A 23,371-nucleotide genomic window follows, 5' to 3' on the forward strand; every position below is an offset into this window, starting at 1 on the left:
CCGTGACGGCTTTCGCGCCCGCATTTTCTTTTGAGGCGCTAATTGCCTCCTTTGTACTGAACAAACGCGCATCGAGTAACAGATTTCGTCTTTTTGTACTCACGGTGGGAGCCTAAACGAGGTGAAACCGAACCCTCCGACCGGGGGGGGAATTCGATCGGCCGACAGTCACAAGCCACTGAGTCAAGTCTCGTTGCGTTCCCACGTCCCTGGATCGAGTTTCGTGGGGCGTATCGGATGGCCCCCGTATACAACGGGGGGGGATCGCACGAAGGTCACGGAGAGTGGTCCCCATTTAGCAAAGTGCTCCCCGAATAGCAGGAATATTCGATAAATATGTATAAGTGCGGCTGGAGAACAGGATTCGGAGCCACGCTGAGAGCTTCTTCGCCTGCGGCCCTTTTTTTAACCGTCCGTCTTCGTCGTTCTTTCTTGAAAGTTTAAGATTCCGTTTGAGTGACCATTCCAAAGCAAACGTTCGGGATGACAGCAACGTATTCGGAATGAATAAAATTGTCTTTTGTTCACCTACCGGGGGCTTCGGAAACTTTTGGGGCCTCGCAAATTCGCTTGTGGTTGCGGCCCGCAATGAATCACGCTGTCTACTGGCGTCATCGGGATTTAAAACAACGCATTGTTTATGATAATAAACACAAAACCATAACAAATGGAGGAAATGCTTGTGGAACGCGAGTCACTTTATGGTTCCCATACGCAATGCATATTGATAAGAGCCGGTACATGCCTGGGCGCACAAATGGCCCCCGGACTTCCTCTCCTCCGACGTGTACTGTACACTGTAGCCAAGTCGGATTATTAAGTTTTCATTGTCCCGCGGGACGAAAACGACTTTAAAACAGGCGTCCCCTTTGTTTTTCGAGTCAATTAATCACATTTCTAAGCCTTTAGACTTGGACCATCAGCGGGCCGGCAACAAAGCGGGGTTTCTTTGCCGAGAACTTCCCATTCAAATCTGCTGACTAAGATTGACGACTTCTGTTGCAAAATAACCCGGTATAATGAAATTCTTAAATGGGACATTAGCCCCGTTATACTTTCGCAAAGTCGCATTCGGAGGGAAATTATTTTCGCGAGGAATTGCCGACTGAGGCCAAGGAACTTCCAACACGAAGGAACTTTGAAGAATCAATCCGGAAACATTTACGTCCAAGTTTCCAAGCGCGTCGCCACCTAGCGGCAGACGTCCCTCTTTCGGTAATTAACGCCATCTACCCGCCATAATGCGCGACATAATCCGATCCAGCGACAAGAATGTATCGAGAGAAAGAACACTCGTCCTGGAAAACGTATGGCCCTGTTCCAGGGCCATAAAGCCTGGACGAAATAGTGGCGCAGACAGTTATGGCAAGAACCATTAGGAATTCGCGTCTCGTTCGGACCAGCGAGGGTGCAATTGCGATTCCGGGGACGATGCATCATCTCGGACAATCCGGGCCTGGTTTTTTCGGCATAATTCGCGCCCTAAAACAATTGAAACTCTTGTAGGTTCGGATGTACCCAGAGTGGGCGAAACAAAAGGGAATTTAAAATTGGCTTATGAATATGGAAATGGTTCGCGCGCTTCAAGTTTTTGGGGCGCCGCGACGGAGTTTTTGTTTTGCCAGACTGCGAGATAATAGTTGGCTTTAAGTTGGAGACAAAGGGTTGAAGTGTCCGAGGGTCGGGGGGGATGTCTCTAGTGGAACTTTGCTATATCAAATTTATAACGAAGCTTTGTACTCAAAATCCGGACTTTCCGGGCCGAAATCGATTCGTAAATGCCTCCGGAAAGCTAATACCTGACGAACGAACGAACCTGACAAACATTGAGGGAATCTCGCCGGATTGCTACGCCTCTGCCTCTTAAACAATCCAACTCCGACCTCACTTATTTTAAACGAAAAGACAAAAATGTTTTTGCATGAGCCCTAATCGCCCCATTCCAGACGCAAACTGTCACGCGCCGCGTGTAACGAGGTGCAAAGGTCCCCATTGAGGGAAGTTATTACTACAAGGGCCCGAAAAGGTCCCGAAGCTCTGCGAGATCAAGATTTTCTATATTGAAAGGTGATTTTGTTTCCGCTCGCCAATGACATAGATCATACGCAAACAGATAGCATGGGAACAGGTCCTTCGTTCTGATCGACTCACTCCTCTCGTCCATTAAAGGTGAGGGTTTGGTGAGGGCCGCAAATTCGAATTGCAAGAAAATATGTAAATATGGCGTTTGTTTGCTCGGGCGAAAGCCTGAACGGCTGGGCACAGCTTAGGCGTAAGCGATATGGGGCTTCCGATGGGTCAGGGGGGATTACGGCCCTATTAAATTGAGTGGAGTATTCCAGACTGCGGGGGTTGAATCAGGTACACTAAGACGACTTTTTTCGGGAATATTATACATGGGATTTCCCGTGTGGTAATCCTGACAAAGTGGCACATTTCCGCGGAACACAAACGCTTTCTCTTTTAATATAAAACTCGGGGCGGGTGTATTTTAAAAGGTCTTTAGAGCTTTATGTATGACCGTCATTTTTCCGTCTACGTGCCGGTATTTTTGCCCGGATTACCTCAGATCCCCGGTTTATGCGAATACATTTGTTGGTTTAAATGTTTACGCTCTCGAAAGTAAATGAAATTCCATCAGAATTGATTTTACCATAGTTCACCTTGACCTGTGGGCAATCAAATACGCGATTAAGGGAAGTTCGATTCGAATGCGCGAAACTGCCCCCCGGTATGATCGACTAAGGGGTCGTTAGGCCGGGCTTAGAATAGCTGCAGTTTCCATAAACGTTTATCTTTATTGCCCTCCCTATTTGTAATGCCGTTAAGTTTGCTCCTGCTGATTTTATCGTTTGCTATTGAAAAACCATCGTCTAAGGGGGGAAAAAAGTGAATACTGGGGCAAAATGGACGTTCACGGACACGGATTTTCAATTGCTTTTTTTAATGCCGCACGGCCAGTAAAAGGACTTTTCGCGCCGGCGATTTTTAATTAAATCCTGTCCGAAACAGGTGAACATTCGGGGACATGTGTGCACGTACCGCGAGCCATGAGCCCTCACGAAACGAGAGAAATGATTGTTTCCATTGAAAAAATAATGGGGGGGAAAAATAGAAAACTGTCGCATTTTTCTTGGCCCTTCGAGCGGAACTACTCGACTCAAGTGCGCCTAATTTTGATTCATAGCTTCTCAATTAAACCTTCCTCTCAGCTACTTCTTGTCTCATTTCAGACATCAGGCATTCCGATTGCGTTATGCCGTCAGAAATGTTATTTTTCCAAACGACACCTTTAGGAGCAGTAAAATTTAAATTAAGCTCTGTTCGTATGCATCATTAAAGTCCTCTCCCCACGGCCTTTAGCGCTTTAGGCCGCCTTATAAAATACTTACGGGGGTGTTTTTATGCCTTTCCGTCTGTCGATCCGCGAATTAAAATCGATCCGCGAATGATAAACGTCACCCATTCGAATTGCATTAGCGGAATGTGGCCGAAATTGCTGTGCTCATAGTTGTTCATAATTAGGTCGGAGGGGAGCGGGGAGACTGGCCCTAGCCCGGTCTCCCCAACGCCGGGATTTCATTTCTAATGTTCGAATGTTCTATGACAATAAATAATAAATACCATAAATAAACGTGTCTCCCCCATCTCCCTCTACACTGTCGTTTATCAAGTTTTCCATTATTCGAGCGTTGCATTTAGATAATTTGATTTCCACTAGTTTTCAAACCCACCAATTTCGAAATTTGAGGATATATTCAGCGCAACTGCAATTTTTATCAATATTTATTCTGAATGCCCGGGAACCCAGTTTTCCGCACAATATTCGGTGAAGTATTAGGTCTGACGTGCTCCGCCACTGATTAATTTAAAAGACGACAAATTTAAACCCGCGTGGATCGTCGCAGCTTTCCAGAAACCAGAAGCGTGCAGTGTCCAGCCGCTGAACACTGACCTGCACCGTCTGCTACGTCAAAATTCAGGGGCGTATCAAATGTACGCTGCACATATCGATGTCTGCAGAAAACTGCTTCTGGACCGGAGTCACTTTTGACATTGGCAGTCCAATAAAGAAATGTCGAGAACGTCGCGAATATCGCATCAGAGACCAAAGAATTGTCGCTGCTCCTTTGATATATTAAATTCCTTTCCCTACAGCAACAACTTGGCCATGTCATTTGGCATACACGATACATTATTCATGAGCGTACACACTCTGTATGTAATGGTAAAAACTCGACGGCACAATGCGCCATTGTGAACGCGCAAATTACACCGCGGCCTAAATAACTGTGTGAAGCGCACTTTCCCATTATCCATGCGTTAAAGAAGAATTAACTCACGTTTTGGGCTAAGAAAAGTTTCCTTGCATCTCGGGTGAAACTTAAACAAATCCCCATATTTGAATTGTAAATAATGCCAAAGACGTCGGATTTTGTTCGCCGTTGAAAACTGAAATTAATGGTTATTGTGCTTAGCGAAGCTTAGAGGAAAAGCAGGACGGACGTCTTCAAAAAAAGAGATAAGTCACGACCGACATGCGCATTCGACTTTTCTTCATACGTCATAGATGCAACGCAAATGACAGCGAGAGCGGCCATCTTGAAGGCAAATCCGTCAACAAGAGTATCTATGCGCAATCTTGATTAGCTGGCTCTCAAAATGGCGCCCTAGCACTAATTCGTATCTCCGTTCGCATTCAATCCATTCAATCCATTCAAGAGAGATTTTACTCTCATTTGGAAACTGAATAATCTCTCCCTAATCGGTCCTCCTCCTCCCCTCCTCCTCCAGCTAAAAATAACCACTCGAGTCGGCGGCTGTGACCCTTGAGTCGAGTGCTTCCCGCAACTTAAAAAGCCATCCTTCAGCCTCGTTTTAACTCCTTTTCGCGGGGTTGGAGAGGGAAATTAACTAATTATTGTTGTTATTCTTAGTCACCCCTAGCGGGTTAATAGGGTGACGCGTGCCGCTAATGACAAGTCGGAACGCAATGATAATGCAATATTCGCACGCAGCTGATTCATGATAAACATAGGCGCAGCGGTCCATGGGGAAACCGGATTAATTCAATAAAACTTACCCTCGTTTGGGTGCGCGTTCTATTCGGCCTACGTCAGCGGCTTACCTGGAACAGAAGATGAAAATTAAAAGGACGCCACTGGGCCCAACAAACAAACGCCACGATGATGGCCGTCATTTGTTTCCTGGAAAGCCTTTAACCAAACCGTTCGGAACGGTCAAATCCGCGGTTTATGGCCGACTTTCGACAAACGGATATCGGAAACGAGGCGATTTCCCAATTTTTTTTGTCAGACAAAATTGGTATTTTTGCCCCAAATCATCTGCAATTGGCATACAAACTCAACGAACTCACTCACTCCGGATCCAGACTATCCAGGCAAACGTCAGTTCTCTGGATAATAAATAGTAATGTTTCGATTATATTACGGAATTGCGATTTCCACTCAGCCGGAAAGCGCAGACTTCGTTTCTCTTTGCCCGATTCAGGTGACTGACTATTTTTATTGCTACTAGATTTTCCAGAAATAAATTTCCATATAGTGGAGAGCCTCGGGGGAATTTTGATGTTGCGGAGTTGCAACAGCGGCGTCCGTTAGACGGCGGATACATTCAGTCAAGATTATGTATTTATTCGTTATTCCCCGTTGATTTCAGCTCATCAGGAACTTAATTTCCATGTACCGATGGGCTTTCCGGGTTCTGGATATTCAGCAACTTGTTGATTTAGCAGGGAAACCACATTTAAATTCAGTCGCTTTGGCTTCAAATAAATGAGACAAATCCATTGCATGTTTCCTGACTTTTAGATTTACCCAAAACTGTGTTTAAGAAAAAACTCGATTTTTTTTTTTTTTTTTTAATTTTAATCAGTTTAATAAATGACAAAAGCGTAAAACAAAAATGTGATTTAAGGCGTTAGTTGGTAAATATAAAATAAATTTAATGATTTAAGGCCGTTTATGTGTTGGATATCTGGGATCCACCGGGCGGTCCTGGGGCGGCGGTCTGCGCCACTGGGAAAAATTATTTCTTATTTTCCAGGAGAACTGCATCGAGTAATACGAATTAAGTTCATTTATTTGCAAAAATTGTTTTTTAAAACGCTACTTAATTTTACTTAAGCATTAATACAGGGTCCGTCATACAACATGGAATATCGGCAAACTTTTTAAATAATTTTTCTATCAAACATTTTCTCATGTGAAAGTTACACTGCTAGTTTGTTGTCACTTCTTCATGACCTTGGACTTGTTTTATGGAATCTACACTTATTTGCGCATAAAAACGTCAAATTTATTAAAGTTAGATAAGAAAACTTTCGAGAAAAAAAATTACGTCCATTATTTCACTAAGGAAATTAAATTCAATCAGAAAGGCAAAATAACAAACTACTGTTTGCAAGAAGTAATTGTTATTTAATGTTCAAAGCATTTGCTCAAAATGCCTTCCGCCGTTACCCAAACACAGTGCTACTCTTTGCATGACTGATCTTCTCGCCTGAACTTACATGCCTTGCCTGATCGATAGTACTATACCAACAATACGAGCCTTCAAGTTGTTCATACTATTTGGCCGATCCTTATAATCTTGAACTTTTAAATGCTCCCGAAGGAAAAAGTCGAAGGGATTCGAGTCGGGTGACCGGGCGGGCCACTCTATTTCACCAAGCAAAATATTGCTTTTGCTTTTCTTTAAATGAAAAATTTGAATTGCCGCAACGCTATTTAGTTTATGTTCGAAACATACATGCGGTTTTTTTTGTTATTTTGGTTTCGTGATTGAATTTCACTTTTCTCCTTAAATAAGGAAAAATAATTTTTTTCTAGAAATTTTTCTTATTTACCCCCAATAATATTTGATATGCCGATATGCACAAACAAATGTAGGTTCCATAACACAAATCTGAAATAGACGGTAACGTTGGAGAAACAAAGGTTGGACTTTGTTGGTCTGCTGTGAGACAGAGAAAAAGTTGAAGTTCTTCAAGAAGTGGCAGCAAATCAGCCTTGTGCCTTTTACTTGAATCGTTATTTAATGGAATTTTCTTTCCATCGTTGCCATTATTTCATAATATGACAGACCATTGTATACAAATGATCAGGCTGGCAGCAGAATTGCTCATAGAAAATTATGGAGAAGAACGTTACAATTCAGTCGTTAAGAACGCTTATACACTCTAGGTTATCGCCGGGCCCTAACAAGATATGCTCGTGTATGTTGAGAAACGTCGATTTCGCTTCAGAAGCATAATTCAATATAACTCAACCGAGAAGCAGCAACTCGCTGAATTTCCGGAGAAAGCTCTATGAGTGACCCCCCGATTTTCCACCGATTTGAACTCAGAAACTCAACGCGACGGCCTACTCTCTTTAAACCACATTTCCACATCTTCTTAGATTCCGAAGGTCCCTCAACAACCAGGTTTTCTCAAGATAATCCCGCGGGATTCGAACGGAAAAAAAAATAAATAAACATTTTTGCCGACGCCCCTGGCCGTATGCACACGCATCGCACAAGAGCACATAGGCGAGACAAGATTTCACGTTGTATGGGCCCCAAAGTGAAAACGTACATACGTACACTTCAACTACGCTTCGGGACGTTTTCTATTTGGACGTATACATGCAATTTGCCGGCATTTTGCCGAAATCTAGTGCACATGTTATTGATTCGCGTTGCCGGCTTTATCTGGCGCTTTTACTCCCCCTCCCCCCCCTCCCAGCCCTCCCCCCCTTTCCCCGAGGCCCTAGGCGGAAAACCAGATGAAAAGGCGCGATAACTTCCGCAACTTAAATAGCCGAGGCAATTAAGCCGCGGTATCACATACATACAACCGCAATGCGAACTTAATTAATTCGTGTATATACGCACGTCACTGAGGGGGGGGGGGCTACGTTTTTAATTAACTAATAACGCATTAGGGGCAGAAAAATCGACCCCCTTTTTTAGCGCGATTAGGACAACGATAAAGTTCCCCCGCGCACAACTTTTTTTTTTTTTAAGGAGCGAATTAAATAAATACCAGTGGTGTGACTAATTTTAAACGGGGGCAGGACCGAATATAAGAAATACACGAGAGTGCATCGGCCCCGGCCTAATCCGGATCTGGAAATGCACATTTCCAGCCGACGTTCTCCAGATGCGCCCCGGCAAAAAATAAACATCCACCTTTTATATTCAAACCAGGCAGCTTCCAAAGTTTTATGGATCCGTGTTCGTTCCTTCTACGGCCATTTGAACATTGGGGCTTAGTCGTGCGTTTAAACGCGATACTGCCACGTTCCCACTTCCTGCCCTGGAACGGCCCTTATGATTCCCCCGCCAGGACGGTGGGACGAATCCTGGAACGCAGTGGGGGGAAAGCCACTTCGTGCGTTTTAGACAAACAACAACATTGTTACTGCGGGGGGCTTTAAACGAGCCGATTGGAAGGGCTTCAAGTCGCGAACTACGAACGTACGGGCCCTCGAAGGGCCAATGTGCCGGAAAAGTGGGTAATGGGTATCAAAGCGATTTTTCCCAAAAACGAGCATTATAACTCTGTCGAGGGATAGTTTTTGCTGATGAGATAATATTAATAATGGCTCGAGAGCGACCGCCTGCACAGCCCCATGGTCGCGGTGCCGTTTGTATTTTTTTTTACACTCCAAAAAGGACGCACCCCTCACTGTACAGGGACAGCATATTTATTCATTATCACATGTCCAGCAGAGGCGTGCGGACGCTAATCGTTATCTCGTGCCGTGTTTCCAGGCCTTTAACCCAGTTCTATGGTAGACACGTCACTCACATGCGGTGTTTATTTAGAAAACTCGCACCATTTATGGCCAGATGTGCATTTAATGGTACTGCCTGGGAACTCGTTTGTTGTGCAAACGCGTAACCCAGCAAACTGACCATCGGCGGGTAAAAACGCTAGCAAACATGCGGGTTACTGGGTCGAAGCCCGGCGCAGAAAAAATTTCCAATGACACTCACGCTCATAGTGTATGCCCCCCCTTCCCCCCCCCCTCTGCCCGTGAGGGGGGGGGCGAGGGAATTATTGCGACATCATAATATTAAAGTTCGCCAAGCGCAAGCACGATCGTAAAATTAATAACCTGCACCGGGGGAATTTAATAAAATATGGGGATAATGATCATCGATTGATGGCATTTAAATATGAGAGCTAAGCGAGAGAATCTCGAACTAAATGACACACTCAATACAAAACCTTACTCCATCAAGGAAATGCGTGTTCCGCCAACGAACTTCATCAATATAGTTGGGTAATGGACTTTTTCCGCCACTGCTTTCTTAACAGATTCTTTTAGTGATTAAATGGGTAATAATAAACCCTTTCGTTTCTTGCTACGTCCCTAGTTTTCGCCAAAGGACGTCAACTTTGGTTTTCAGCACCGCAGCCTGCAGGTTCCAAATTAGGTAAAAACCTCTCTCCCCGACGATACATACGTAGAAGACCAAAAATTCCGCAAAAATTCGTGGAAAATCGAAAGAAATATTTTCCATTAAAATAACTTAACGAGTCAAATATGGTTTTTTTATTGTGCATTTTTGACGCAACCGACTTGTGTGCAAGGCGACCCGTGTGGTAAATAAATGCATTTTTCGATTTTCTTCCTCATAAAATATCACCTTTTTGAGTTCTTTGGAAAATTCAGAACAATTCTTATGCCACCTGCCCATATCTAAATTCAACAATCGTTGAAATATTTGGGCAATATGCTTATTAGGGTAACCTGTTAGATCGCCTGACCTGACCTCTTTGGACTTTTTTATGGAGTTACGTGAAACATAAGATGTGTTTCAATAAGCTCAACAATATAAAAGAGTTAAAAATAAAATTAACTGAGAACCTCAATAAACGCCTCGTCAATTGGTAAAAAAAGCTCTCGAGGAATTTGAATTGCGGTTTGCCCACTCAGTCAGGTTAGTTCAGGTTAGGTCAACCAAGCACAGTTCGAACGTTAAATACGTTAGATCGTGGTAGTTTATATTGCTATTTCGTAAATGTTAATAATTCTATCGTTATTTCTATTTTTTGTAATTTTTTTCGAAAACTGTTGAATTTCCACATGTGCTATGTTAGACTGCCTATGTAGAGTATGTTACTGTGAAAGAAGGTCAGAATTTCAGAAAGGGAGAAATTTCAGAAGAAAGGAAATTAGAAACGCCATAATGTACACGGGGCTCCACAAAAAGCGAATTAAAAAGTGCTTTCATCTACTGCAGGGGTAATCCTGTCTACATGTCTTTTATGTGGAAGAATACGCACCTAAAAACAATATTTGACGTGCTCCAGCGTTTTCACGAAAATTATTTCCTTCAATTTCCAGCTAATTTACGCGGAACTTCTGGCCCTCTATGTATACGAATATAAAGATCAAAGCCTGTGAAGCTCTGAAATTTGCCGCTGCCTACGCCCCTGTCTTTCGGTCAAACGGCTTATTTCAGCCCCGATTTCAATGTAGCGTAGACGCTCCGACATAGCACAAAATTCTTCGGCGCGCAACACCAGTACATATATAAGAATTACCCAAAAGTCTGCTGCTAAACTAGATATCAAAATTTAGCACCCCTGACCACGACATTGACCTACGCCCCTGGTTCCAAGTGCAAATCCTCAGCCGTTTCTACATCACACTAATTTGCAATCGCAGACCAACAGTTTCAACTCACTGATATGGGGTCTTGTAAGAACGTTATTCGAACGTCACGGGAAAAACCTAGATTTTGCTCCGTCCCTGTGTTCCCTCAAAGGACAACATTGGCAGACCCTCAGATGGCGCTAATATAGACATAATATAGAATTTCACCTGTTTAAGGGGGATCCCGAAAAAATCGATCGAAACGTCCGATTGTGTACTAGAGGAAAGCGTGCCGCACCAGGGGTGAGTCCGAGTGGGGTGACCAAATAAAACATACACCCCCTCACTGGGGTAAACAGGACGAGAACTCATTGGCGGCACGAAAGTCGCTTCGATAGTAATGTATGCGGTCCCCAAACAGCAGTCAGAACCGACCTAAAAGTTTGATTGTGTACACATGGCGCACTAAAGCCCCAACTACTATACACAACCGATGGGGGCTTGATCCTCTCTTTTAGTTTTGAACGTTCGCAAACATTTGACTAATTTTCGATTCAGCCGCGCCGAGCTAATGAGTCGGAATTTATGCGGTTACCAAATGTCGCTGTGTATAGCTATCGGTATAATATAGCTGACGCGAATGCAAATCGCCCATCAGTTAATAAATCAGCTCTTCGTCATCCCCCGAAATAGGGAATTTAATAAAAAATTCATACGGAAAAGGGAAAATATGCCGCGGCCTAATTAAGGACGGTAATGAGGCCAGTGGCGTACCTCCGTGGCAAGTCTGCGAAGGGGACACGGCTATCGGAGTCCGAATGGCATACAAGCACCGAAAGAGATTACTCGCAATAGAGCTGCGTTCGGATCGATACTCCCAGCCAGAGAACATTGGCCCAAACACAGCTGTTCTCTGTCTTCCCCCTTTTGTCCCCCCAGTTCAATGGAGAGTCGGCCTGTTTGTAGTTTTGCTCAGCTTTTAACAGCATCATAATGATGCAATCGGTGCTGCGGCAGCAAGACGCGACCGACGTTTTGGCCCTCGCAAGGACGCCATCAGGAACATAACAGTGGACAATGGCCTGCGCACCTTCTGAAACGGCAATTTTTTCGCAGGGTGCGTTCGTCCTCAATGCACAATTTCGCTAAGATTTCACTATCCAGGAAATTACTCGAAGAACGTTTTGGTCGGTCAGCAGGCTAAGGCTCATTAGCGCCATCTGTGATTTTTTTACATGTAACTTGTTGCAATAAAACAAACGTTCGTCCGTCGATACGCCTCTGACATCTCGAAACTCAGTGGATTTATTTTAAATAACGCGAACTGACTACTTCTCTGATTTGAAGATGATACGCTCTTGAGTGCATAGAGTTGTCGGAAAATGCTGATTATCTTTCACGTTGTTGACAACTTTCTAAATTGGTTAGAACAGTTAAAGAACGCCATTGGTGCCACGTTTTGGACAGCGGCATTACGATTTTGATTAGAATTTCGGACACGAAGATAAGACACTTTTGAGTAGAAATTCGTCGTGTGTTGAAAGTACGCAGGCGTCGCCTCGGAGACTCTCAGAACCGATCGAGAAGAATGAGGAAGAGGAGCAGGAGGAGCAGGGGGAGGAGGCAGAGAACGAGAAAGAGGAGGAGGAGCAGGGGGAGGAGGCAGAGAACGAGAAGGAGGCCTCGCTACATGTTGAAAATAAGTAAACGATGACTCAGAGATTCTCGAAACTAAACGAGCACAATGCAAGAGAGGAGAGGGAGGCTTCGCTACGTGTTAAAAATAACTAGACGACGCCTCTAAGAGTCTTAGACCTGATCGAGACGGAGGGGGAGGAAAAGGAGGGAACCACGATCGTGTGGATCCCGCAGAGGCGGGGGAGGGCTGAAAACAGCCTCGCGCCCTTTCGGAGGAAATTTTACTGTGCCTCCGCCTCTGACCTGGGCAATATTCCACTCGCATGTAATTCGTAGAACAAATAACTCGCTTTTATTTGTGTGTATACGATTCAGATAAGGCAGTACACAAAGTCATTTGTTTACTTGAGAAATACTTTCTAGGCAGCACGTACAATGCCTTTTAAAAGTGACGAATCGATGGGCCGTGATTCAGTCTGAATTACCGAAATGTCACGCTTTTCCGTCGAAATGCCCATTTTACTCGATCGTCACTTGGTATTAATATACCGCCTTCGCACACCGGAAAATGGACATTTACAATATGGGTCTTGAAACCTCGTAAAGCCTGAGAGAAACGTCTTGTGGAAGTTTGAAAAAACCATGTGCAATGGGTTCAAAAAAAAAAAAAAAAAAAAAAAAACCGTGAAGGAACAATATCCGTTTCATACGGCTTTCATTCCATCAGTTAACAGTAAAAGAACATGTGCACTTAGTGTGACTCCGCTGGCAGCCAATGTAAACACCAGGCCAGCTTCCTCCTTTATTTTACAACGTTTTAACAGGCGTTAAACAGACGCCATTTTCAAACTTGGAGAGGGCTTTTACGCATTTAACGTTCCTAGAAACCGTCGCTAATGCAACACCAACGATTAGATTCTAATCGAAAACTAATCAAGTATTGAATGATTCCCCAAATGCGAATGTTATCGGGCAAGGCCGTAGACGCGCGGCACTGACCATGCACGTAGACAACGTTGATGTAATTAACGGCAACGTCGACCTTGATTTTAAATTTGGCAACTCGACGAATTCACTTTCGACTGCCGAATTTTAACACTTTTGGATCCTCCAAAGTTCAAGTGACCGACACCACTGGATTGAGTAATTAAAATCCTCATAAAGATAATAATTTCTAGAGCATTTTCGAATAGTCCTGGTATCGGGGAGTCATTAGTGGCAAGTGAATTTCAGTACATTCCACGAATAATTTCGTTTTGGGGCCCCCGGAAGCGACAGTGCATTGTCCCTTTGTACCGGGGACGATAGCCATTTCCTGCCCTCTCTGATGGCTGCATTAGGGCCGGCTATCTTTTACCATTTTCGATAAATGTCTGGCAGTAAATTGAAGTCTTCTCTCAAAGGGCACAAACAAGAGGCAGATAACGGGCCTGTCTTCAAATAAAACATGCACCTAAGCCAATAGTTTATTTAACAATAGACAGTTATCATTCCTACGCCAATGATTATGAATTAAATCGCGAATTACGTTACTTTTGTTAACACGCATCAGTGAAGTGGAGAATAGATTTTTTTTTGCTTAACAGCTTCAACACCTTTTTAACACCGTTTTTTAATTATTAGTTAATTAAGTTGCTGTTCTTATCCTTATCAGTAGATCTGCGATACGCCATTGAAATTTACGATCAGTTTTAAATTGGGAGATCAGGGACGTAGCAAGTGCGAAATGTTTACTTAAATTGATGAAATTTGAAATTTGAAATCTAAATGTACTTAAAATTTTAGTCACTCTACGCGTTGCACTGTTGCACCGCAATGACTTATGAATGTCAGTTTTAAACTTTCAAATTTTGTCTATAAGTGCGAAAATTGATACCTGCGTTTATGGTCGTTTTAGACGAGTAGAAAGTACATGTTCCTTCGTTTAAATTTCTTAATATAGTAAATATCAAATCTCAACGTATCTCAACGTTGTGGCCACTATTGAAAGTCTCCTACCTCAATAAGTTATGGATAGTTCGGGAGCTTTAAAGTTGGCCAAAGTTATGGCCAGAGCAGGGGCGTAGAATGCGGAAAACATTTGTCCTTTTAATATCATATGCGAAGTTTCGGGGGAGCCGCTGGATTGATAAACTGTTAATTGCATGAATTTCTATCGTTTGGTTAAGAACTCATTGACGGTGGACATTTCATTTCGAGGGTGCGACACTTGTCAATTGCAAAAATTGATTTCCTGCCGAAGAGGCTAAAAATGCATTGGTGGAGGACACCTAGTTTCGAGGACGCAAACATTAATTAAAAACGAACTTTATTAGGAACTAAAATTTATTTTTATAGGAGAAATTTTTTAATTTCGATATATCAATTCAGAGCTAAAACACGCATTTCCTTAAAATGTGGCCTATCAGTAAATGGCAATAAGGCAACGTTCATTTGTTTAAACAACATGGCCAACATATGCTATAAGTACGTAAGTGCGACCGAGATACACACTATCGAAAATGCGCCGGTAAGAGAGGTGGCATGTTGCCAGATCTAGTAAAATTTCTTAAATGTGTTGAGGCATGTTTACTAGAGTTGGCGAATAAGGCATCTTCCCTAAAATTTGAAGATGATTCGATGTAATTCTTCTGGTTTTTCTTGCGCAGATAACATGCGTCCTGGTCTCGATTCACATTGCCCAGTGATGTATTGTGTAGCACAAAGAAACAGCATCAAATTCACAAACCGAAGGCCCTTTTAGGGTAAATATCCGCACTGCTCGATCGATCAAGACGAGGACCGTGCGGAAAATTCATTATTTTCTTTCAACGGCAGCATTTTCCTTTCATACATTGTCGAACGCCCGGGGAGAAAAACCCAATCAATTTTCTTATTTCGGGGTTAATCTATTTGCTTTTTAGTGCGCCATATTTCCACCCCCTTCGGGCCAGCCAGCGCGGTTCCCACGCGCTCGAACCGAGTGATGGAGAGCCCTATTATTGTCTGTTATTTATTTGATTGCCGCGGCGCACGCCACTGACGTGTGCTACACCTTAGGTATGCACATGATGGTGTCTGGTTTCAAGGCGAACTACACAGGTTGTCTTGTTTTTGCTGGTGATGCGACTAGATACCTGCCTAATGGCGGTTATATCATCATCATTTCGCTAATTCAGAGTGACACACAGGAAAAGAGGACGTCACGTTCAGAAACGGCTTAACTGTGGCCGCATCCTGCCACAGATAACGCCTCGCATAAATCGTCGGACTTTGTTAAGGCCGATTCACACTGTCTAATCTAATCTTTGGGCCTAGTGTCTAAGGCTGCGACCACAGCGTTTTAACGTACGCCACTGCGGGTTGGCAAATTGGACCGCGATACTACAGCCTTATCGTGTCATGTGTCATTGTAAACAACGCTAGGCTGAATACACATTACACATTGCGCTGTCTTATAGGCTTGGCGATACAAGCCGTAATGGGTTACAGGATTTGAAAACCTATAGCCTTGCGTCCGAAGTGCGTGGGGGCCAAATGGGCTTTGCTCACACCACAGGCAGTAAAGGAATTTTTTGCGAATCATTATCGTATTTTCCCGAATATCCGCGAATATTTCTTTGGAATTCAGGTCTCTATGTAGATACACACACCCGACACATGGCCCGATACCGATTTAATTAACGTGTTCATTAAAGCGCCGCCATATTAAGCCTACAATAGAGACAAAAGTATCGGGAACGATGATGATGATGATGACGCCGCCATCACACTCGGTGGACGCAAATAAAGCGCTTTTATGAAGGCTTTATTAATAATTATAAATTACATGGCGGGGTTTCATTAAATTCTGGGCGGAAAGTTTACTTTCCGTCCCTGTTCAGATTAGCCGATGCATCCCTAAAATGATGTTTTCGACACACATGCGCTGTAATGACTATAAATAGGCCGCCAACAGGTTCTTATTCAAATTCCCGCATTCGCAGAACGTGGTGCTTGTCCGAGACCGATTCAGCACCTGAGCGCCACAAGAACTAAGCGGAAGAAATCAGGACCAGAATAAATTACAATAATTCTTTACCCTTATCTTTATCTGACGCATCGTCCCCTCTCTTTCTCTCTCTCTCTCTCTCTCTCTCTCTCTCCCTCCTTCCCGTGGGTAACGTTTTTTCTCGGCCGCGAGGGATAATCACCTTAATAAATGGCTCTCCGGTCTTCTTGCGACGAGACAAATAGTGCTGTCTCCCTTTACTTTAAAGCCCTTATTAATCATATGATTTTTTAAAAATTCCCTACAAGCCGCCTCCTCTGGCCCACAAAATGCCAAGCCTTCACGAATCCCCCTGGCTTCTGTTTTACTCATCTATGCCACCCCCCTAAGGTCACCCCTGTAACAAATTTGAGGGAAATCTGGGGAATATTCAAAGTCAAAGGTAAATATCAAAAGATGTGCCGGCAAGTTGTTGAATATTTAACGGCCCCGTAAATAAGGTCGGAAGGAATTCCGCCTAAAGGGATCAACAGGGGGGTCGCGGGAGGTATGTTTTCCATGCCGATTCACTATACGTAGCGAGTTTGAGGTTTCGAATCAACAATCAACTCCGCATGAATTAAAAATGTGTTCGTGACGTAACCGTCCTTGAAATGCGTTTGCATTGTTCGCGAGAAGATCAAAATGAAAAGCGTGACCATGACGATGAATTTTGCTTGAAATCGGGAGAACATAAGATTAAATTTAAAAAATACTTTTTGGGGTACGCCACTGGATTGAGAAACAAAACGACGTTCAGATAAAAAAAAGAAGTCAAAATAACTTTCGATTCAGCTTAAAATCTTGAACTTGGCGTGTCGAAGAACGCCAATGACTTTTAAGACCTTAGAACTGGGAACAGAGCTGAAAAAAAGTAAGAAGGGGACTTAAGGAAAACCCAGAAAAACCTTGTCAAACCCTTACTTATGTATTTACAAATCAGGTCATTACTCGCTGTAATGTCAGGCCCCATTAATCAGGTCGCTGAACCTTGCAAAGAAAAATTTAAGATACTACTGATAGTACTGAAAGTCCCTCAAAAAGTCTTTTTAAGCGCATGAGAATTTATTGAGTACTTAAATATGATTTAAGTTGATGACCGCTTTAGAGCCGTCCATAAATAAACTCTATAAATGGAAAGCAGGAGACTTACAAGTTTCCCTGTAAGGAAAGTAATTTCAATGGAAACTTCGAGGCTTACAAAGCAAAAGTAGAACTGTTAAAAATCATATAGAAAATCCCAATAAACCCTTAATATAATTCCAGTTACGGATGTTTTCTGTTAACTCTTCAGGACTCCCTCCTTAAAGCAAAGGTTTTTTATGGTAGTCTCGGGGTTCGCTTGAGGAATGCTAATAACTGATATAGGAAATCCCTTGAAAATATCTTCCTAAACCCTTACTAGATTTACGTAGCTGAAACTCCGCTTACCAACCGCGTTTATCTTCAAGGCTCCTCTGTAAAGCAAGAGATTAAAACAGAGAAACTATGCGGCTTACAGAGCAAAGTGCTTTTTCGGGTAACGCTTTGGCATTACCCTGTAAGACGGGAGATTTTAATAGAAATATGACGATTTACAGGAGACCACCGGTATCAATTGATAGAAAATGTCCCTTAAAAAAACCCCTGCAAATGCTTACTTCAATGCCTCTGATAACAGTTAGAGCACGAGCTTACACAGAAATTCTCATTAAAGCTGTCAAAGGTATATCTTCGTTAGTGCCTTGTAACTGCGATTAGGAGCCGTGTGAGGGAATTAAATGAAAAATCGATATTTACAGGGCTAACATGAAAAATCTCAAAAATTCCTTACAAAAACGTTTTCAGAACCGTAATTGAGCGTTACCTTACCTCGACTATGCCAGGTTGCAACCCTGTAGATAATGTCCGAATGAAAGTGACCGGGCTTACAGAGAAGAGTTAAGCCAAGTTGACTAAATTCGGGTCAAAACTGGAACGTGAAAATAACTAAGTGGAGCGCCCGAGGGCGCGCTGCTCTAAAACGAGCCACTCCAAGAAAAAAAGAAGTTCATGACCACTGCGGCACTTACGGCATGTTGCCCATAAAATCTAAATAAAGCCCCAATCATAGTCGTGTTCCCCGAGGTTATTTTTAACCTTCCAGAAGGTCGCAAGTGTTTAACTCAGTCTCGTGGGCTATTTCTGGCCCCCCCATATCTCGGTCTCGACCAGCCTCTAATCTCTTCTTTAGTCCATGGAAATTTGCGGTAAAGACCCATTCACCAACAGGTGAAAAATCAGGTGTTATGACCGGATATTAGAATGTAGGTACGACGCCCTTAGAAAGTGCGTAAATATCCCCCTCGATTTCAATGCACAATCGTTGGGAAACAGTGGCGTGGGAGGCTCTCGCTATTTATACGAATCCCACATCCCACCATAATGCGATTGAAAAAAGACCAATAACTTTCGGTTGAGCGGTACTACCTGGAGCTTGGAAGATCATTGTTAAACCTACTTATGCACCATACCCACAAGACCCAGCAAGAGAGAGACAATTAACGGGGATTCGGCCTTCACGAGAACGAGTGCATTCTTGGCGAGATTATTGAATGAAGCCGATTACGTAAGCGCTCATTGGCGTGCCGGCAACACCGCCAAAAATCTAAACTGAGGGTAGACACCCCCGAAGGGCAACGGGGGAGCCCCAATACATGACACCCTGCAGTCGTGGATGTTTCCTTTTTTCCGCGTGTTCCGAAACCTGACCCCAGTGTCGATAGTGTCGCACAAGACCGCTAAAACACGAAGAACAGGTGCCATTATACGTAAATAATGAACGAGGTTTGGCTTCATTGTTGTGTTTGTGTGTGTGTGTGTGTGTGTGTGTGTGTGTGTGTGTGTGTGTGTGTGTGTGTGTGAGTGTGAGTGTGAGTATGTGGGTGTGTGTGTGTAGGTCTAGGTGTATGTGTGTGTGTGTGTGTGTGTGTGTGTGTGTGTGTGTGTGTGCGCGGCCGAAGGGGTTGTTTTGTCCCCTTTAAGACCGGATGCGAGGCGGGGGCGAAACTGGGACTCGCATTGTTCCACTGGCCTGAAAAAGCCCCAGTTTTAATATTGCATCGGGACCTGTGGACAATGCCTCATCAGGAATATTGTTCTTCTTGTCCGCAGGCGGTAACGCAATTTCAACTGTTGCAATAACATTATTACGTGTACAGGCTTCACAAGGCGCAGACCTCTGCAACCAGTGAAGAATGTCGTTGAATAAATAATAAGGACGCATTATAAAATACGATACACAGATAAAATTGAACATATATGTATAAATAAATGGCTTTGCGACGATGATCCACTTAATAGTGAATCGTTAAAAACAAATTCTACGAAGTGGAGTTGGCAGTCAACACATTCAAGCATAATTCACTGACGATAGTATTAACAAGGGGCTGGTGACATGAGCAATAACAATAAAAATATTTACTTATCGATGAATCGCTGTTTTCCCTCGGTTTTGAGTGAGGAAATCGCGCATTAATGTACGGAGAAAAGGTTATCAATTTCACTAACTGCATAGAAACGGAAATGAAACACTTCTTATCAAGGAAGTTCGGAAAAGCCGGGTTTAAGCCATCGGAATTCCTGGATTTCAGGCAAAACTTAATAGAGATTGATAGGAATTAAATGAGTGCTTGAACCTCAGATTGAACTGTTCTTAGAAGAAATTATTCTAATTTTACGCCTCTGAGGGTCATCTCAACCAGGGCCTCGATAATGAGTTCCCAAAATTGTAAACAGGGACCTAGTGCAGCCAAAATTGCTTCAATTAATTTACGCCAAGCTAATCCTGCACCGAAGGACTGATATCCTATATCAAAGATTAAAAAAGTTGAGGCGAATGTAACCGCAAAGGGCTACTTGTACTCAAAACTTTGAACCAGTTCAGCCCTCCACTCGGCCCTCCGTTTAGTTCAAAGGTGACCAAAATATTTTTTTAAATAAAATTACAATTTATTTGAACGCTTAACTAAACGTTACGGAAAATTTTGCCCTTTCTTGAGTTCGGGTCCAAAAAAAATATTGCTGTAACGGGGTCCTCAACAGATCTACAGACTTACGTCAATATAAAAAAAATCGAATGTTTCACATTCGGGGCCTCAACTATAAACTAAATACGCATGAAAAAATTGATAGAAATTAACTGTATATGATAAAAAGCAGGGAAAAAATATCTCATTTTAGTGAATCCGCATTGGAATAAGTCACTGACCTCAAGGGCCAGCAGTTTCAGAACGAAATTAACATGCAAAACCCCGGTTTTCCTAGCCAAAATACTACTTTCCTGATGCCTCTATATTCTAGCTATGTAAAATGCAGTTAAATGGAAGTTTTGGTTTCATTTCTTGGCTGAATAAAAGAAATTTTAATTACCTGAAATCGCGAGATCCAAAACGAATCACCAAACGCTAAAAGACACAAGAATTTCACACGAATGCCTATCCCCCGAATGGAAATGTTTTGCCTCTTTCTAATTCGTGCCGCTAATGCAGGATGGCGTTATAATCGGGCACCATAAATGTCATACATGATTACGATATTGTCCAACTTCACCATCAGTTCTGAGCGTTCGCCCGAGTGTAATTGGGGCAGGAATTTTTAAATAGAAGCTTTCCCCACATTTCGTGGGAATTTTGTATACAAATCGGCTTCTCTTCTACGACCTACGGTCCTCATTAATTACAATTTACTAATTAAGAATCACGTGTGTTGCATTATTTTCGAGCCGTCGCGAAGCGTCCACAGGTGAATTAGCCAATAATAATTGTAAATCAGTCGAATGTATACGGAGTTACGTAAATCTCCTATGAGATCACAGTTACGAGAACGTTTAACAACACGGCGTGTTTACAGTGGGATTAAATGCTATATTCGCTTCAACCTTATCTGGACAATTTAATGAGCGCCGGTTATTTTCGCATCGTTATCGTGCCAGGAGAATTTTTCTCTAAATAACCAATCCACCTCTAAACAAATTCCCCCAGCAAACTACAACATTCAGTCAGAATTTAATTTTAGATAGTTTTATCTTCTCGTATTAATCGCTATCGATCTCTTCGGAAAAGTGGTCTAAAAAGTCCTCGCTCACGCAGTGAAAACAGATTAAGAGATTTATGTCCCATATATGGGTACAAATAAAACACTGTTCCTAAGTGTCTGGCTCAATAGGGGGCTAGATTTCGAGGGTTAATTACATGGAAAGTTAATTACGAGGGTCGTAAAGAGTCTTTTGAATAGCCAATACGCTTAGTTATTTCTTGATAACTATTTTCTTGCCTTATAAAATGGCTATTAACTCTGGGATTAGCGTAGTCGCGAACTCTAGACCAACGGGAGTAAGTGTGAGTGCAGGAGGAGTGTAGCACTCAGAGTAGGCACACTAAGTTAGCTTGTTATAATTATCTCTGGGTAATTACGGAGGATAAGAATAGTAATGATTCATTATTACGCATTTGAGATAAGCCTTTTACCTGTTGCCAATGATCATCGAGGCTCGGTTTGGCCGTAAAAAAGCCGGTATCGTGAATATCCTGCAGCTCTTTAAAGATGTCCACGCTGGGCAGTATATCCATATTCGCCAAAATCGAAAAAACAAACACACAGAACAGAAAATAAATCACTAAATTCCTGCGGAGCAGTCGAGCTCCATCCCCGATCCAATTACCAAATCCGTATCAACAAACCGCTGTTTCTTCAGTGGTCAACGCACGGAGCCGGCATTTCGCGTTTGTTGATCTGAAGCTCCGCGAACGGTTCTGGAGGAGCAGGAATCCGAAAACGACCCAAGTGAACTATTCGAATAGTGCCTTGCACGCACACTGCGATTCCGTGGTGGAAAAACGGAAAGCGCTTTAATAATAGTGGAAAATCGCCGGGATGGCGGGTCGGGGCGAAAATGGCGGCCGCGGGACGTTCGAGGGTCGGCTCGTTCCCTGTCTCAAAGACCACGGCAAGTCTGTTTGGCAACTCGGAAAGTTTAGGGGATGAAAATGCAGTTTTCACGTCTCGTGATCCGTCGCTTATGGAGCAAGCCTAGACGTTCGGCCGTTAAGATCGGCAAGACTGCCGACACGATCGCGTTCGAATGTCCTGCCGACCGCCGCTCGTGGCGCGCTGCAACGCGACGGTGCCACGTTTAGCCGTATTTTCCGAACGCATCCTGCAAAAATGTCAATGTTCGTCAATTGTAAAACTCCAACAAAATGGCTGCCGGTTTAGACCAATCGTTGGTAGCATGTTTAAAGGCAAAATGTTTTTTCACCGCTTTTTTTTCTAATGTAGGTTTCACGATTTACCCTACTTCCTGCTAGCTGTTGATAATCAAAAAATATTTATATATAAAAATATATAGGTACCCCATTTGGCGACTTGCGGTGTCTCGCTTTTCGACTCTTTATATTCATATATTCAATTCAAAAATGTTTAAAATGACGTCCACAAATTTCTCTGCCTCTTGTTAACCCATGCTATCTTGGACCATTTATGACGATTCCGAAAACTACTGAAACGACACAGAAGTTTTCCTTTGGAGACTAGTATTTTACAAAGCAAAAATTTTTGCTTGTTAACATCTGGCACTTTGACATAAGTGTCACAGTGAAAGACGAAAAAAATCTCAATTGAAAAAATTCCAAAAAGGAGCCCAAAAATGGACACCTGCTTGCTCAAAAATGAGAAAAGTTGTCATTTGACGACATCTGTCATATCATGATCAATACTGACATTTGCGTTTTTTAAATGTCATATCATTTTGTAACGCAAAATGGTGGTTGTTTGTAGTCCACAAACTTAACGGGCGGTTTGTTTGTCCCATCGAAGTTAGAGTTTTTGCGCATTGACGTACCACAATAGATTTAATTCCTGGATCTATTTTCTTAAACAGAAATACAGACCCAGTTTAATACGTAGCGAGCGAAATGCAGAATTGATTCGAGTCAATAATTATAGCGTCTTCCAATCAATTGGGAAAGTCGGCACATTTGCCATCTGATGCGCAGTTTTAATCAAACTGATAACTGCCTGTTTCGCCTCTTGTGGAATAAATGTGATGTTTATTACTCTTTCATGAGAATGGCAAGCAATCGACGGGCACATG

General features: G+C 42.9%; 1 protein-coding gene across 3 annotated transcripts in view; it reads right to left on the reverse strand.

Moving 5' to 3' along the window:
- The window catches only part of LOC136349382 (Krueppel-like factor 7), an 87,237-nt gene extending 64,897 nt beyond the window's left edge, over positions 1-22,340 (reverse strand). For 2 of the 3 annotated variants that reach the window (XM_066300901.1, XM_066300900.1), the window contains exon 1: positions 21,747-22,340. In XM_066300901.1, the coding sequence (XP_066156998.1) occupies positions 21,747-21,848 (102 nt within the window). In that variant the 5' untranslated portion in view covers positions 21,849-22,340. Of the gene's footprint in view, positions 1-20,649; positions 20,741-21,746 lie in introns of those variants that run through there. The other variant, XM_066300905.1, reaches the window with a different exon arrangement.
- Between the last annotated feature and the right edge of the window lie 1,031 nt (positions 22,341-23,371).

This window comes from Euwallacea fornicatus, chromosome 37, assembly GCF_040115645.1.
Source record: "Euwallacea fornicatus isolate EFF26 chromosome 37, ASM4011564v1, whole genome shotgun sequence".
NCBI lineage: Eukaryota > Metazoa > Arthropoda > Insecta > Coleoptera > Curculionidae > Euwallacea > Euwallacea fornicatus.